This window comes from Botrytis cinerea, chromosome 12, assembly GCF_000143535.2.
Source record: "Botrytis cinerea B05.10 chromosome 12, complete sequence".
Lineage (NCBI taxonomy): Eukaryota > Fungi > Ascomycota > Leotiomycetes > Helotiales > Sclerotiniaceae > Botrytis > Botrytis cinerea.
Genome location: NC_037321.1, coordinates 2,231,593 through 2,249,081, shown reverse-complemented (window position 1 = coordinate 2,249,081; position 17,489 = coordinate 2,231,593). Strand labels below are relative to the sequence as shown.

The 17,489-nt window shown below is 28.1% G+C and overlaps 3 protein-coding genes across 4 annotated transcripts; all 3 read right to left on the bottom strand.

Annotated features, from left to right (window-relative positions):
• Window positions 1-26: 26 nt before the first annotated feature.
• BCIN_12g06440 (hypothetical protein) lies at window positions 27-2,116 on the bottom strand. Its single transcript, XM_024696578.1, has 3 exons — window positions 1,564-2,116; window positions 1,114-1,435; window positions 27-918 (listed from the first exon to the last, which is right to left on the bottom strand). The coding sequence occupies exons 1-3, from the start codon at window positions 1,922-1,924 to the stop codon at window positions 213-215; spliced, it is 1,389 nt and encodes a 462-aa protein (XP_024552389.1). The 5' UTR covers window positions 1,925-2,116; the 3' UTR covers window positions 27-212.
• A 1,534-nt stretch (window positions 2,117-3,650) lies between these two features.
• On the bottom strand, window positions 3,651-5,000 carry BCIN_12g06430 (hypothetical protein). The gene is made up of 3 exons (XM_024696577.1): window positions 4,874-5,000; window positions 4,260-4,790; window positions 3,651-4,177 (listed from the first exon to the last, which is right to left on the bottom strand). Exons 1-3 carry the CDS (start codon window positions 4,923-4,925, stop codon window positions 3,807-3,809), a joined length of 954 nt encoding a protein of 317 aa, XP_024552388.1. The 5' UTR covers window positions 4,926-5,000; the 3' UTR covers window positions 3,651-3,806.
• Window positions 5,001-5,710: 710 nt separating this feature from the next.
• Window positions 5,711-7,516, bottom strand: BCIN_12g06420 (hypothetical protein). Of its 2 annotated transcripts, XM_024696576.1 has the most exons (2): window positions 7,350-7,516; window positions 5,711-7,273 (listed from the first exon to the last, which is right to left on the bottom strand). In XM_024696576.1, exon 2 carries the CDS (start codon window positions 7,244-7,246, stop codon window positions 5,792-5,794), a length of 1,455 nt encoding a protein of 484 aa, XP_024552386.1. In that variant the 5' UTR covers window positions 7,247-7,273; window positions 7,350-7,516; the 3' UTR covers window positions 5,711-5,791. The 2 variants fall into 2 exon arrangements, with proteins under 2 accessions (XP_024552386.1, XP_024552387.1); XM_024696575.1 differs by having other exon boundaries at window positions 5,711-7,516.
• Between the last annotated feature and the right edge of the window lie 9,973 nt (window positions 7,517-17,489).

The following is a 17,489-nucleotide window of genomic DNA, read 5'->3' as shown; positions in this document are numbered from 1 at the left end:
CCCACCCACAATTATGTCGATATCCTTGGGGCCAATATCCTATAAATCGATAAAATTATTCGCTGGTGGTGCTCTAGCTGATCCGAATATGGCCGGCTACTTCATTCAAATCGTCTAATTTGTACTTTGACGAATTGACATCATTCACGCAGTTCCCCGCCAATATCAATCCAAACACGTTTTCAAATTCAACAACTGATATACCTCTCCCTTCACTCCCCGTTGCTCTTCTCGTCTTCCCTAACCTCTCGATTCTTCACTTTCAATACCTCATCCACTCTTTCATCACCAACAACATCATTATCACCGCCTTCCTCATCAACCCAAGCCCCCTCATCCTGAAACTTCAAAACTTCATTTCCCCACCCCCACCACCCAGCCGTGAGATTCCTCGCGAAGATTTCTAAACCCCTATACTCTTCATCACCGCCCCGTAACCCCAATAACTGTCTGAATAGAAACCTCAAGTTAGGTTTCCGTGAGTGTAAATCTGGAACTCCAATTATGATTCTTCGTTCTATGGGAAGATTTGAGTTTTCAGATCGGGATGGGTTAGGCGAGGGCGAGGGCGAGTGCGAGTGTTGATTTGATCCCTCGAGGTCATATTCTTCTTTCATATCCAATTTCCCATTTCCAAGGGACTTCTTAAGTTCTGAGTCTCCTTCTCCTCCAATACTCTCTTTCTCGCCCTTCTTCCGTCCCACAAGTAAAATCTCCCATGGTTTCCGCCACGTGCCTGAAATATTACACATCGGCTCACCACTCGATGTAACTTTAAGCCAAATCCATTCTTCTACCAATTGAAGACCCCAGTGATCAAATACCCCTCCTTCGTCCAATAGCATGGAGCGGAAAGCGGGTTTGTTTGTTATCCATATTCCAACGTAGCCATTGTGTTCTACCTGATGGCATGGTAAGCTGTATTTGGTAAGAATGTTTAGCTTGGAGCTTTAAAAGAGGGCTGTTTTTAATAGTTGGGTACAAGCATGGAGCTACGTATCGAGATAACCCAGATGTAGACCCATAACGCGATCGGACGAGATGAAATTCGAAGCTGGTATATACAAAGCCAAGGATGAGCTGTGAGAGAAGAACAAGAAACTATAAACTTACCATCTCAACAGACTCTCTATCCCTCCAGATCCCGATGCAGTAGCATAGGCATCTTTCCGTAAAGCAGACCGATTAGGCCAAGGTGGATCGGCAATTACCACATGGAATTTTGGAAATTCTTCATCACGCATTTCCAGATTGGAAGAGAGGTTAGTTTCAGGTATATTGCCATATATCATTATAGATTTAGGTGGCATGGTCCCCGAAACTCCACCAATCTCAACGCGTTTTGGAAGATAGGAGACGTTTTCAACTTTGATGACGGTTTGCTGAGACTTCTCTGCTTCTTCTGGAGCTGCTTTCCTCTTCCTTTTGGGTTCCTCTGAATATTGAAAAATGTTAGTAAATTTCCAAGCGAATCTAGAATTTATACAATTCCATGACCATCCTAAACTAAAATAGATAGACCAAAAACAGAAGATTACAAAAACAAAATTCAAGTGAACTAACCATCTCCCCAAATCCTTTCTAAACAAACTTTCCCCTCCCATCTCTCATCCCCCATCATCTCATCAAGCGCCAGCTGAACGTAACGCTCCAGCATCAATTCTTCGATCCCTTTCTCCGGTGCATTTCTAAGAGCTTTGGCAGATTTGGGCTCAAGTGATGGATATGGTGTGTCTATTGGTTTACAAGATATCAACCTCTTCGCAGTCTTCAGACGCGTAGTGTGCTGTTCGGAGGATAGTGATTGAGCATCTTCGATTGACCGTGGGATGTCAATCACGGTGACAGTCTTGCTAGAATTTTGATAAAGAATATGTAGTGGGAGGTCGGATGTTTGATTACTTGGAACTGTCGACTTGGCCATATTCCTACGTAATTTCTTCCCACGTATGCCACTCCTTCATGGATGTGAAGAGTGCCTCACGTGATCACACATCGACTTACCATTCGCGAGATTCGTATGTGGTTTCAATCAGTTACAACATCATGATGCTACTACGACTCTGGGCTGTATTCTGTAAGGCTTAAAGCTGCAGACATTGATGAATCACTACGCTTTAAAGTTTGATATAAGGGGTCAATGTTAAGGCATAGCAGATTACAGGTTCTGTGGTGGGAAGTGTATTCAATTTATCTAAAAGGGTAATAGTTTAAGACAATCTTTTATACCGCATTTAGTTAATCTAAAGTGGATACAGCCACCGTCTCGTCACCCCTGCCTTTTCTGATGTCGTCTTTGACACGTTCCCCACATTGGAGCTCTGCCGATCACCCCAATCTCGAAATAGCCTTGAACACCATTCGTGTGGCTATTGGGTAACTCCAACGGGCTAAATCGGTAGGGGTCAAGTGAATTTCGAAGTTTAGATTCTACGGATGGAGGGTCTCCAGTCATGTAGAAGTGACCCCCGTACAGCGGGATATTTTGTTTTACTATTCAGGTATACTTATTATAACTTCAACAGGCCACCTTTGAGGCATCTGAAGAGCCACTGTCTTCTGGTTTTCTACCCACTGAATGAATCAGTCTTCTAAGCGTCAACCTTCCTTCCACTTCAACAATCAAAAGGGTACGGGTAACGTATTCAGCGTCACATGATTAATGTCAGGTGAGAAGAAAGTCGACTCGACTTGTCGATTCGGCGAAGAGAATGAAGGTCTATATAAGGGAATGGGATTTCGTTATAATATGGAGCTTCGTCCTCAAGACAATCATTAGAGTTATTTTACAGTCACGAGAATTACAACTAGTTCCAATCATTTCGAATTCCTACTTGAAGTTTAGTCTAACCTACCTCGAGAGATCTCTAAACACTTCCACGTGACCCTAGAGCTCTTATAACAAGTAACAAGATTGAGTTGATGAAATATTATTACACATAATGATAGTATATCATAAGAGTAAAACATAATCAATTAAAAGATTAATTATAAGATTTTAGAAATGAGTTCGTCGTCCTTCTTTCAAAATAGACTATTACTATATTAATCTCATCTCATACTTTTTATATTATCTATAGCTTTTGCTTAATCTTAGAGTATTAAATTTTTGAACTCTTATAAGTATATATACTTTAAATAACTTTTGAGATCTTCTATTAGTAGTTAATAATCCGTATTGTACATCACAGGAAAAAGAATATTTATACATATCGTATTCATTCGGAAAATTCGCTCAAAGCTAGTAAGGATTATTACTTTAAGGTTGTTTTAGAGCCAATTGGCTTCCCTCTATAAATGCCATGCTTCAAAATAGAAATATACAACAGAAATTTAAGGTATTCGATGAATAATCCATTGATGTAACGAATCAAATAGCTCTGGTGTTTTCCGCAACCCTAACCCACAATGAGCTTAGATAATTAATCCTTGCTAGTCTTGGGCAAATTTTTCGAATGAATACGCTAGGCCATCAACCTTTCGATCACGGCTTGACTCTTGCGTGACACAGAATCACTAGATCTTGCAGCTTGTCGCATAGTCCTATAACTTATGACATGATAGGCGTAGCACGAATGGCTTGGTGATTCCCCGGACCTCTCTTTTCAGTTAGACATGAATACCGAGCCAGCAGGCTTCGCAATTCGGACTGGTCCCATGTGGTAAATATTTGCCTCGCAGACAACGGACACATGCACTGGATAGTGTAGAGAATACTATGGCAATTTCAACACCTAAATCTAATCTATCTAGGCCTCTGATATATGTAACCACTGGCCGGCACGTGGTTGACATGCCGTTCTTCTCTAAAAAGTATTCTTCAGGAATTCGCCACTCTTGTTGATCAATCCATCGTCAACTGAGAAACTCAGATCCTTGATCTCCATCAGCGCCTTATTCACCTCATCACACTCGGCTTGGATGACCGTCCAAGCTGGTGCGCCAGTGGGAAATCGGAGGGGAATGGCCTGCTTCCGGGCAACAACCTCGTACATAGCAGCACCAATATGCTCACTCGGTGCCCAGGTCGCCTGCATGTCCGGGCTCTTCACGTAGCCTTCCAGCAGCCTGGTAGGTGTGTCTGGTGCTGTGTAGGCAGGGTGGGGAGAGAACCACACCATGCTATCGCCTGCGAAGTTGGTCTTTGTTCCACCGGGCTCAATGATGCAGAAGTGGACTTTTGGAGATATCTATTATCAGCCTCGTGTGTGACAAAGAGATTTGTGTTGCTCAGTGGTGAGAAGAGATAGGGAACTCACTATTCCATTCAGGCCGCATCTCCTTGCTCAAAGACTCAGTGTAGCCCTCAACAGCGAACTTGGAGGCATGGTAGAAAGCACTGCCGGGGAATCCAGCGAAACCACCAATAGATGTGACATTCAACACCACACCGCCAATCTGGCCGCTCTTAGGGTTCACGTCACGAAAGACGCGCACAGCGTGCGCGGACACCTGAGCGCTGCCCCAAAAGTTCGTCTCAACGATCTTGCGAGCTTTATCCAATTCCTCGGCGTTTGTCACAAAGGACTCTGTATCACCCATCAGACCATAGCCTGCGTTGTTAACAACGACGTCGATGCGGCCAAACTTGGCGATCGCGGAGTCAAACGCGGCCTTAATAGACTCAGCGCTGTTGACATCCAGAGCGGTCAAATGGACACGCGGGTTGTCTGCCGGAAATTGGCCGGCAAACTTGGATACGTTGCGTGCCGTGGCGACTACACGCTGGCTCGCTGTAGCAGCAATGATCTGTGCCAGAGCCAGGCCCATTCCAGATGAGCATCCGGTGACTGGGTTGAATATAAATTAGACACAAACGAGTCGAGAGTAGGTAGATACTTTAAAAAGGTAGCACTAGCTCAGTGGGACTTACTAAACCAGACTGCATCGTCAGGCAGGCTATAAACAGGCTTAGGTGCTGCCATGATCGCAATACGAACAAAGAAGTGAAGGGAAGGAAGTATATTAGATGGAGAAATAAATAGACTTTAGTCACGGTCTGAGGAGGTATCGGCGTCCGGGGTAGTAACAACTGAGTAATGGAATGCTTCTTCTTCGTCTTACCCTTACTTATATATGGCGGAATTATCGGAGATATCGGAGATATAGATGAATACTTTGCATACCCGATTCGGAAGCCAGGCTAGACTCTATAAGGTAAGCCGTCTCGCCAAGACTCTATAAGGCAACCCGTCTCGCCCTTGCTAGATCTGGAAATTGCCGAACACCTTATTTCCACATAGAGAATACACCCGTATGCACCAAGCTGATTGCTCAACTCGATACTTACTGTCGCCCTGGGATTGAGGCGCATAGCTGGGACGGATCTGGCCCCAAATAGGATAATTTTTGTCGGAAATCACATGTATGTTATTAAGCAGTATCTTGATGGCAACTATCGTTGTCTATTGCTAAAGGTTACGAGCCCGGATGGCAGAGTGGTAAGGAGCATGTTTGGAGATCGTGTGATACAAAGACTCACATCCAATAACTTGCTATTGGGTAGAAAAGAAGAGAGATCACCACAGTCAACTATGGCTGCGTACAGAAGATACGCAGAAGATAGCTCTGGAAGAGCTGTAGGGCATGCTACTTAAGAGGGCGTGTTGGAAATCACATATATGCAACCAAGCAGTATGCTGATACCAATCATCCTTTTCTATTCTAATGGTTCTATATCACGTGCAATCGATCATGGATATTGACACCTTGCCAGAAACAGCGAGTTCCTAATTTAGGAATCCCAACCCCAACGCCCACCGATGAGCCAAAACGCCGGAAACAGGATGTTTTATGAGGTAACCGCTCTCCTCACGATCTCTGTCTGATGGAAGTAGTCCATACAAATATCATCGAAGCCGGCAAGCTTTATCTGAGCGCTCATCCTCGTGATGAACGAGTATAGCTCCTTCATCCTCACTGCCAAAAGCATCTGGGCAATGATCTTCTGATCTGCCTCATTCTCCACAGTGAAAGTCCCTATGTTGATCGCTAGGCTGGAGTCCCGCCCTCCGGATGGACTATCCGCGGCGTTGACCGATGAGGAAGCGTCGAGAAGCAGTGCGAGCAACTCCTGGATATTCATCAGCATGAGAAGCGCAAGGCTCTGAGAGATATGACGTGCCGACGTGCACGTCTCTACCGCCTCCCATTTGCACATGGCCTGCGTGAAGAGGACCAAGAACTGGTCGACCTGCGCTTTTTCTGGCCGCCTTCGAAGACTGAACAAGGTTGCAGTCAAGTCCTGGAGACATGTGCAGGCGCTCGGAGTCAATGTCGCTGATCCAGATGGGGACGAGTTTTTTGCGAATCTCATTACGTCTATAAGGTCGGAAAACCCAGTACTTGATAAAGGCTGAGTGGTGTCGTCCTGAGTGTGGTGCTTGGGCTGCAGAGTTGCGGGAGGATCGAGTTGCACGTCTGACGACAGACTTGGACTTTTTTGGTGTTCGTTATGCCGAATCATCGTGCTCCAAACTAAACTGGGCGTGCGTGTGGGCGTCGACGAAAGGGACGGCGTTGGTAAAGAGAAGTTTGGCCGGAATTCGTTGCCTGGAGCTGAGAAGTCGTAGTAGTGAGGAGCATTATGTTCACTCTTCGAAACCAACTCCAGGTCTAGGAGGTGCAGTACCCCATCTTTGTCGTCCACGGAGGCCGACGAAACATCCGCATCAACCCGATTTGGAGGCACAAGATTTGGAGACCCGTCGATGGCTTTGTCTGTGGCTGGGTCTTGGTCAAAAAACAGATCCAAGGGCTCATATTGGGACTCCCACCACCTAGTATGTGTGTCTTGTGGTGCTGTCGGGCCTTGCGGGGTCGGGGTCGGACTCGCACTCGATGCTGACTCCGGGATTGACGGCGTCAACGAGTTGCCCTTCTCGCTCTCCTTCCCGTTCTCCTTCCCGTTCTCCTTCCCGTTCTCCTTCCCGTTCTCATCTTCGTTGCCTTCAACTGTGACGCTGGCGGTGCGCTTAGTTTCCCTAGGCTCTGTCGGTTTCCCAGAGTGTGAGTTTCGGGACCAGCAGCTCGCCGAGTTGTATGTGCACGCCCTATTGGTACCTTGACAACGGGCACACTTTAAGTTCTCGCTGTCGGGATCCCCTCGACACTTGACACGAGCTGTTCTGCATTCGTCACACGCTGGCTGTCTCAGCCGCCTCCTGTGGAACGCTGAGAATGTGTGGAACTCGGCCGAGGATCTCTTACTTTTGCTGCCGTTGCCAAAAGAGAGGGTGCCGTACATATCGTCGGTTCGGTTCGGTTTGTCCGTCTACATCGTGTTAGGAAGACCATGCACGTGCTCTACGTAAGGCTAACCTTAGGAGAAATAGGAGAAGGAGAAATACCTGGCCGATTTTGAAAATTGAAAACACTGAAATCCAAGGTGAACAACACTTTATTTATGCCTTGACGATGCGCTTTTTAAATTCAATACAATATTCAGAAATACTTTTAAACTCAAACTCAAATTCTTTTTAAGTTTGTAAATCATGTTTCGATTCTAATATTTCTCTAGACCGGTCTCAATATTGGCCTTCATATCGGCCACAATGTAGAGAACATAAGAGTCTATTACTCTGTAGTGGGGCTGAACCGGGGCTGATCGAAACCCGTGCTATGCCGTGGATGTGCCAGACGGCTAGGTCGGTGACGTTGCGCCGTTGATAGGCCGGATAAAGTGAAACGTCCAGTAGAAACTTATACTTTGCTTACAGCCCAAATAGGTCTAAACAGTGGGTCTTTGTCAGCAACAGTGCTGGTTTTACAGAAAAACCTAATATTTTGTTGAACCCACAGGTGAATGACACGTCGGCAGCTTCCTATTGAGATTTTCCCTTTGCCGTAGCACATTTTGTGTTCGCTTTGATTGTGCGACCCCGAATTTATTCGAGGCGGCACTCAAATTCATCCTCCACTCTCGGGGCTACTTGTGATAGGAGCTGTCTCCAAGATCACATGAAAGTGCCGAGATCTCTCAAAGTGACATAGACTAAACTTTAAATAGAAATCCAATTAAATTGTAATTGATTACAATTCTTATAATTATAATATAAAACTAATAATCATCTTAAATACAAAGCTCTATATTGTAATAAAATGTATTTCTTGATATAAATCTTTATATAATCTGATCACCTGATAAGAGTATTAATTAATTTATTTATACTTATTAAAAGATGAATAATTAGAAAACATAGATAACTATCTATCTATCTTTTTAAAATTATCAATTGCTTACTCATTCTCCACACAGTGGGTGTACAGACTCGCGAGAGACTCACAGGATACTCAAGAAGAAAGTATAATTTCACGCCTAAAAGAGCGGTTTTAATAATTCAATTAAAATGTAAATCATTATTGAACTTTTTCAACATCAAAATATATGATTTTTAAGTATAATCATTCTATATAATATTAAATTTAATAAAAATAAAAATAAATGAAAATTGAAGCTTCTATAATTAATTATACTATTAAATTTTTAAGTACAAAATCCACCTTTTTTTTTAATAAAAAAATTAATGTATACATTACTTTTCAATGTTTGAAAAATGTAGTATATCAATTTGAATAGTATTAAATCAGATCTCGAATTTCGATTGAATTTTAAAGTTAATAAATTTGAGTTTGAAATTATACTTTATTATCACCTTGTCCCGTCAGTCTGTGCACCCCCTGACGATCTGTATTTCCGACTATTCTTTGATCTCATAATTCCTATAGGAGTATCTTTATAGATTATATTTTAAATATAATATCAGAAATAATCTATTTTCTTATTAATCTATAAAAGTGCAAAATATTCCAAATGTTTTTGAAATAATAAATCTATTATATATAAAAGTGCAAAATATTCCAAATGTTTTTGAAATAATAAATCTATTATATATATTTAATTAGGTGATTGCTTTTTGATATTATAATGTTAGGAATGATTTATTTTTTTATTGATTTATAAAAGTATAAAGTATTTCAAATGTTTTTGAAATAGTGAATCTATTACATATACCCAATCAAATAATTACTTTCTAATATTCACTTTTATTTTATATAGATCTATTTGATATATATTAATTAAAAAGGAATTAGTAATTCTATAAATATAGAATATTAGAAATACAATAATTATAATTGAATTAATCATTAAGATTGAATTCAAAATATAATTACTCTTATTTAAATTTCTATAAATAAGAATCTCAAAATAAAACACTTTTGTATTTGAAATACAATATCAGAAATGATTCACTTTTCTATTAATTTATAAAAGTATAAAGTATTTCAAATATTTTTAGAATAGTGAATCTATTATATATATTCAATCAGGTAATCGCTCCCTGACAAAATTAAAGTAATCTTATTTGAAGTCAATTTTAATATTAATTAAATACTTATTATATAAAGAAGATTTTCTCTTTCTTTTTATTCTAGATGATTTTAATATTGATTCTCGAGATCTTTTGAAAGAATATTTATATGTATCAGAATTAATATTAATTATTCTAATAATAATTTTTATATAAAGATTAAGAGAGTAAAAAACATTATTTTATTTATTTTTATTATAATATGCTTTCTTTTAAATATTCTCAATTGAAACTTCTTTATTATTAAATCTAATTATTAAGAATTCTATTAGAAATATTAAAATAGGACAATTATATTATATATGTTTCGAATTTGTCTCAGATATTACTTTACTAAGATATGTATATATATTATGAAACTATGTAATATAGTTTATTAGTGGGTCAATTATATTATTAGATCTGTTATATTTTTAGATCGATTATATTAGTAGATTGGTCACTTTTATCTCAAATTATTATTCTATACTTAATATTTTTTTCTTTATAATCAACTATAGAAATTCATTTTAAAGTATATATTATCCTAATTATATAAACTATTAAATTAAATAAAAAATTAATAGTTCGAAAGATAGCTTAGCTTTATAATATATTTTAATCTATATTGAGTAATAGAATTCGAAGTAAATTTAATTTAATTATATTAATATATACTTGATATAAATAATAAAGAATTGTTATCTAAATTAAATAGTATTGAAAACATAATAAATTATACATTCGAAATATAAGATGTAAAAAAGATTGAAAAGTGTTTAGCTTATTGATTTTTAAAGTATTATATAGAATTAAAAATAAGTTTGAATTAGATTTATAACTTTAATTAATTTCATTTTGTAATATAACATATTAAGGTTGAAATTCTTTATCTTCTAGTTTATAATAAGAATAATTATTAATAAGTATATATTAATATTTAGATTTTATATTAATAATATAGACATTATAAGCTATATATTTATGCTCTATAGCCTATATTAATAGGTTACAAAGTCTATAAATATTCTCTTATAATATAAAAAATCTTTTATAACTGTCACGGGGACACGCTTACTAAGCTGGGACGAGCCTGGACCAGCCCGGGACGAGGGCCAAGGATCTACAGCTTAAATAAGTACAGAACTCTTATTCAGAAGAGCTATAGGCTTGGCTTGAAAAATTAAATATCAATAATGTAATATAGAGAAATGAAAATATTATTGAATTGATTAATAAAAAGGAATTAATATAAATAGGTAGTTATATAGAATCCAGTATATATTTAAATTTGATTAAAATATATAATTAGTTTTAATTAAATTGGAATATACTTTATTATTTAAAACTTGTATTTTTTATTAAAAATCTATTTGATATATTTTTTATTATAAAACCTTAATAAGTTAATTATATTATTTATTTTGAAAAAGGAAGTAACTAATATATTGAATAGAGATAATATTTTAAATATATTATTATTATTATTAGAAAGTTTTTGAATATTTCGAGTAATAGAATTTAAAGGATTAAGATTGGGTAGGAAAGAAAGTGAATTTCAAAAGCTAAAAAAACAAAAAAAAGAATTAGAATAGATTATATATTTTTTTTTAAAAAAAGAAATAGATTGAAAGTGAATTATTTGTGATCTATTTTCAATCTATAATTTAAATTTAAATTAAAAAGAAAAAGAAAAAAAAGAAAAAGGAAATAATAGATTAAAAAAGAAATAAAAAGTTTATAATATTTAAGGAATATTATAAAAAATCAATAAAAAAGCTTTACAAATTTATAAAAGAATATGAAAATATTTTCGAAATTATATTATTGATATATAAAAAAGAATTGTATTAAATATTTTAAATTATTATATTTTTAAAAGGAATTCTAATTAAATATTAAATAAATATAAAAATATTATTATAAAAATTAATTTAAAGAAAATTCATTATATTTTTATATAAATCTTTTAAACAAAATATTGAAAAACCTTTTTTAAATATTTTGAATTATAATAGAGAATCAAAAATATTTAGAAATATATAACTATTTTAATTAAATATAAAAACAAATTGAAAAATATATTGAAAGGAGTTTATATAAATAAATTTATATAAAAATTAAAAATACTTTTAAAAAATAAATTTATTAAAGTTATTATAATTTTTATTATAATAAAAAAAGCAATCACTATAATAAACCAATTTGAATATAATTAGAAAAATTATTATAATAATATAAAATAAAATTATATAATAGAAAACCAAAAGAATCGAATAATATCAATTAATATTAATATTCAATTCAAAGTAATATTTAATTTAAAAATAATATATATCAAAAATATAATTAGCTTTGAAAATATCTGATTTAATTTTAAAAAAAATCTAATTTGTTTTTTATATAAACAGAAGGGATATATTATTACAAACAATATATATTTAAATAAAAAACAAATCAATATTATAAAAACAATAAACTATAATTAGATTATAAAAAAATCAAAAAATGAATTGAATTAATAAATAATATTGATATTATTGATTCAAATATATAATAAATAATAATTAGATATTAGACTTTTTAATTAATTTAAATATAATTGATAAATCGATAATTAGATAATATAGTTTATAAAATATTAGAAATAGATTATATAAAATAGAAGAAATCATTAAGGAAGAAATATTTATTTTAAAAGAATATTTAATATTTATGAAAGTTTTCGATTTATTAAAAACAATAAAAGAATTCCAAATAACTTTTTATAAATATTATTATAATCAATAAAGACTTATTCTAAGATTACCTTTTTTATAATAAATAAAAAAGAAAATATATAATTAAAAAAGAATTAATAAATTTATAAAGAAAACTCAAAAATATTTAATATTGAAATTTTAATTATAAAAAAATTTAATAAAATAATAATTAGAAAGTTAAATAACAAATTAGCAATAATAATAATGAAATTATTAAAAAATAATCAAATATATATTCAATTTATTCTCGAATATAATTACTTATAAAATTAAATATAATATCAATATAATTAGAAAATTCGAATTCATCTGATTAAAAATATAATTATAAAAATCCTAAAAAAATATTAGAACTTTGCAAATATATTTAATAATACAAAAGTTAATATATTAATTGAAATAAAAGAATTCTATCATAAAATTAAAACAATTGAAAAACTATTGTTTCTATTATTATATAATTTATTCAAACCTTAACTAATAATATTACAAAAATATTTGAAAAAAATATTAAAGAAAGAATAGATTTAATATTCAATTAATCCAACAAAAACCCTAATCTTATTTGTATTTTAAAAAAAATGAATTCTTTAAATTATATATAAATTATAAAGATTTAAATAAAATAATAATAAAAGATTAATATTCGTTATTATTAATTAACATATATAAAGATCTTTACTAAATTTAATATTAAAAATATATATTACTATATTTGAATCAAATTTGAGAATAAAAAAAAAACAGCTTTTAGAATACAATATAGATTATTCAAATATTATATAATAATATTTGAATTGATTAATACCTCAACTACATTTCAATTATATATTAATCGAATCTCATTTGGATTATTGAATAATTTTGTAATAATATATTTAAATAATATTTTAATATATTTCAAAAATAAGAAAGATTATTATAAATATATTAAAAAGATATTAAAAAGATTTCGATAATATAAATTATTTATTAAATTAATTAAATATGAATTCGATATAATAAAAACAGAATTTCTAGAATTTATTATTATAATAAATAAAATAATAATGAATTCAAAATGAATACAAATTATCTTCGAATAATTAGAATTCAAATTATTTTAAATAACTTAGATATTTTTAGAATTCATTAATTTCTATTAAAGATTTATATATTAATACTCCCAAATAGCTTTTGGATTTATTAATATATTAATAAAAATGAAAAAAAATATCTAAATTATTTAATATAATAATATAAAGATTAATTAATTTTTTAATATTAAAAAAAAGATTTCAAAAAGTATTAATATTTTAACATTTTGATCTTAATTTAATATATAAAATAGAAATCGATATTTTTGAAAATATTTTGAAAGAAATATTATTTTAATAATTTGATTTTAAAGAAAATAAAAAGTAAAAATATTAATATTTAATAATATTTCAATCAAAAAAAATAATCAGTAAAATATTAATATATTATTTATAACTAAAAACTCTTAATAATTATAAAATACTTTAAAAAATAAAAAAAGTATTTAAAAAAAATATAATTCAATATTGAGATTATAATCAATTATAATAATCTAAAATATTTTATCTTAATTCAATAATTAAACTAAAAACAAATAAAATATATAATATACCTATCTTAATATAATTTCAATATTCATTATTAAAAGAAATTTATTATTTTTATAAATAAATTCAATAAAAAACTAAATTATATAAATAATAGTAGAAATAAAGATATTATTTGGTTTTTTATATTTTAAAAGAAAATAAAAAAAGAAATATATATTAGAATAATAGAAATCTATAAAAAAGATTTCAATAAAAAATTGGAATTTATTAAATTTATTAAAGTTATTTCTAATAATATTTTAAAAAAGATTAATTATCAATTATATAATAAATTATATTAAAAATTTGAGACTTAAAGAGCCTATAAATAATAATATATTATTCAAATAGATATAAATTAATATTATAATTAATTTTAATATTTAAAAAGAAAAAAAGAATAAAAAAAACTAAAACCTTATCAATTATAATTTATAATTATTAATAAAAAATATATCAATTATTTTAAAGATTTGAATTAAAATAACTATTATAATTATAATTATTTATAAAATTAAAATAAAATTATTATTAAAAATCATTTAGATTATTTAAAAAAAAAATTTAAAATATATAAAATTTGAAATAAATATCAATTCAAAAAAGAAATATAATTTAAAAAATAGAATATTATATATAAATAATCTACTTTTAATATCAAATGATTTTATATTAAAAATAAAGCTTTTTTAATTATATTATAATAATATATTTTTAAAATATTTTAATAAAAAAAATAATAAAATTATTAAAATGAAATTATATATAATAAGGAATACAAAAAAAATAGAGAAAATATATAAAGAAATACAATTCTTATCAATATAATAGAATATAATATTATAAACTATATAAACAATTAGAAAGCTTATTATATTTAATTCAATCTTAATCTAAATTATCAATAGATTTTATAATAAATCTATTATTTATTGAAAACGAAAAAAATAAAAATCAATTTTCTAATAATATTTTAATAATTATAAATAGATTTATAAAAATAATAAAATATATTATATATTATAAAACAATAAATATTATAAAATTAATATTTTAATTATAATTCAAAATATTTAAAAGTATTATATTTAATAAAAAAATTAGTTTTTATTAATATCTTCTAATTAATTTTTTATTTTTATATAAAAATAAAAAGATATTTCGATATAATTTTTTATTTTTAAATAAATAAATTATAAAAAAATAAAATTAAATATTAAAATATTATTTATAAATATATATTGAAAAGGAATAGGGGAAATAGAATTTGAAATTAATTATAATAGAATTTATATATAATAATTCAATATATTTAAGTTTAAAGTATTTTTTTTTATATATTATAATTATAATTTAAAAGTGTTATAGAATTATAAAATTATAAATTTTGTAAAGAAAATATTAAATAAAAAAAAAAGAATATAATAATTATAAAAGTTTTAAAATAGTTTTAAAGATTTATAAAATAAAGTATAATAAAATTAAAAGAAATATTATAATAGAAAACATAAATAAATATATTTTATAATAAATAATTGAATATTATTTTTAATAAAGAATATTTAAATTAAAAGTAAAGAAATGTAAAAAGAGAATAATATAAAATGAAAATTGAAATTCTATATAATAAAATTATTCAAAATAAAAGATATTAAAAAAGAATATATATATTAATTAAAATTTTTAAATTTATATAAAAAATTATATAATATATTTTATATTTTATTATTAAAGAAATATAAAGTAATAAAAAAAATAAATTCAAATTATTATTTTATTAAAGAATACTTAGAATTATAAGAAGAAAATAAAAAGGAATAGAAAATAAAAAGGATTATTATATATAAAATAAAGAAATTAAAAAAGGAATATTTAATTTAATAATAGAAATAATTAAAAGATTATAATATATAATTATTAGTATTTTCAAATTTAAAAATATTCATAAAAAATATTTAAATAATATAATTAAAAATAAAAATACAAAAAATTTGAAATAATTAAATGGAAAAAAGAAAGATTAAGGAAAATCTAATATTTATTGTAAAAAAAATCTTTAATTTAAATTAATTTAGGAATTAAATATATTTTTAATTTATAAAAATGAAAGAGTTTTTATAATTATAAAAAATTATCATTATAAATTTTATTTATTTAAATAAAGAAAACCAATAATTTTAAAAACAATATTGAATAAAATTTGGAAATTTATATTTTAATAAAATTAAATATTTTATATTTATAATTTATATATTAAAAAACTAATTTGAAATAGAATTGTTTTTTGAAAAGGAATAATTTCTTTTCTTTTAATATTAATCATAATAAAAATAAATAGGATTCATAATATCCAAAAAAAATATTAAGAAATTTTATACAAATTCTAATATTATTAAAAAGGATTATTAAAATAATTTTATTTATTAATTTTCTTTTTGTAAAATTGTTTAATAAAAATAATATAAAAAACTATAATATTATTATATAAATTAATATGATTTTTAATATATTGAATTAGTTTTTAAGGATTTTGATATATTATAATTGAATTGATATTAATAAAATTTAAGGAAAATATAAAAAGAATAACATCAATAATAACCCAGTTATTAAATAAATCTATAATTATTATAATATTCCGAATTATAATTATAAAAAAAAAAGAAATCTATACTATAAAAAAGCTTAAAAATCAATAAACAAAATAATAAAATTAGAAAAAACTAATATTCTCTATATTTTATTATAAATATTATTTTATATAATATAATATATATATATTTAGGATATATAAATATTTCAAATTAAAAAACAAATATTTGATATAATAAAAATAATAGTTTTATATTGAAAAATTGATAAAAAAAAGATATTGTAATATAATAAGTAAATTTTGTAAAGTAGTTATTATAAAATAAGGGGAAGTAAAGAAAACAAAAAAGCTTTATAAAAAAATTATTTTATAGGTTATTATAATTATAAAAATTATTAATAAAAAAATAAATAAAAGTAAATTAGAATTTCAAATTATATTTAAAAAGTTATTAAAATAATATAATATTATAATCTAATAATTAAATATAAAAATAATAAATTGATAAAAAATAAAACAAATTCATATTTCAAAAAAAATTTGATTATAATAGATTAAAGATTAAAGAAATAAGATAAAAGAATTGTAAGATTAAATAAGAGAATCTCTGAGAATAAAAATATAAAGAGGGATATTATATTATAGAAATATATTTATTAAATTAAAATAAGTTTAAATTAGTTTAGAATAAAAACCAAGGATTTATAATTTAAATAAATACAAAACTTTTATTCAAAAGAGTTATAAATTTGATTTGAAAAATTAAATATCAATAATATAATATAAAGAAATTGAAGTATTATTGAATTGATTAATAAAAAGAAATTAATATAAATAAACAATTATATAAAGTTTAGTATATACCCAGATTTGGTTAGAATATATAATTAATTTTAATTAAATTGAAATACACTTCATTACCTAAGACTCTTATCTCTTATTGAGAATCTATCCGATATATTCCGTATTATAGAACCCTGACAATAATCTAGAACATAGTCTACTAATTCAGTACGACTAATAAATAAATATTTCAATCTAGGCCAATTCATACGATACATCTATTTTTAAATAGACTATATCTATTTATAAATAGATTTAAATTTTGGCGTCTACTACATTGACTAGTTGATAGATTAGTCTAGCTAGAGACTGTGTTGATTGGGTAATGAACTAT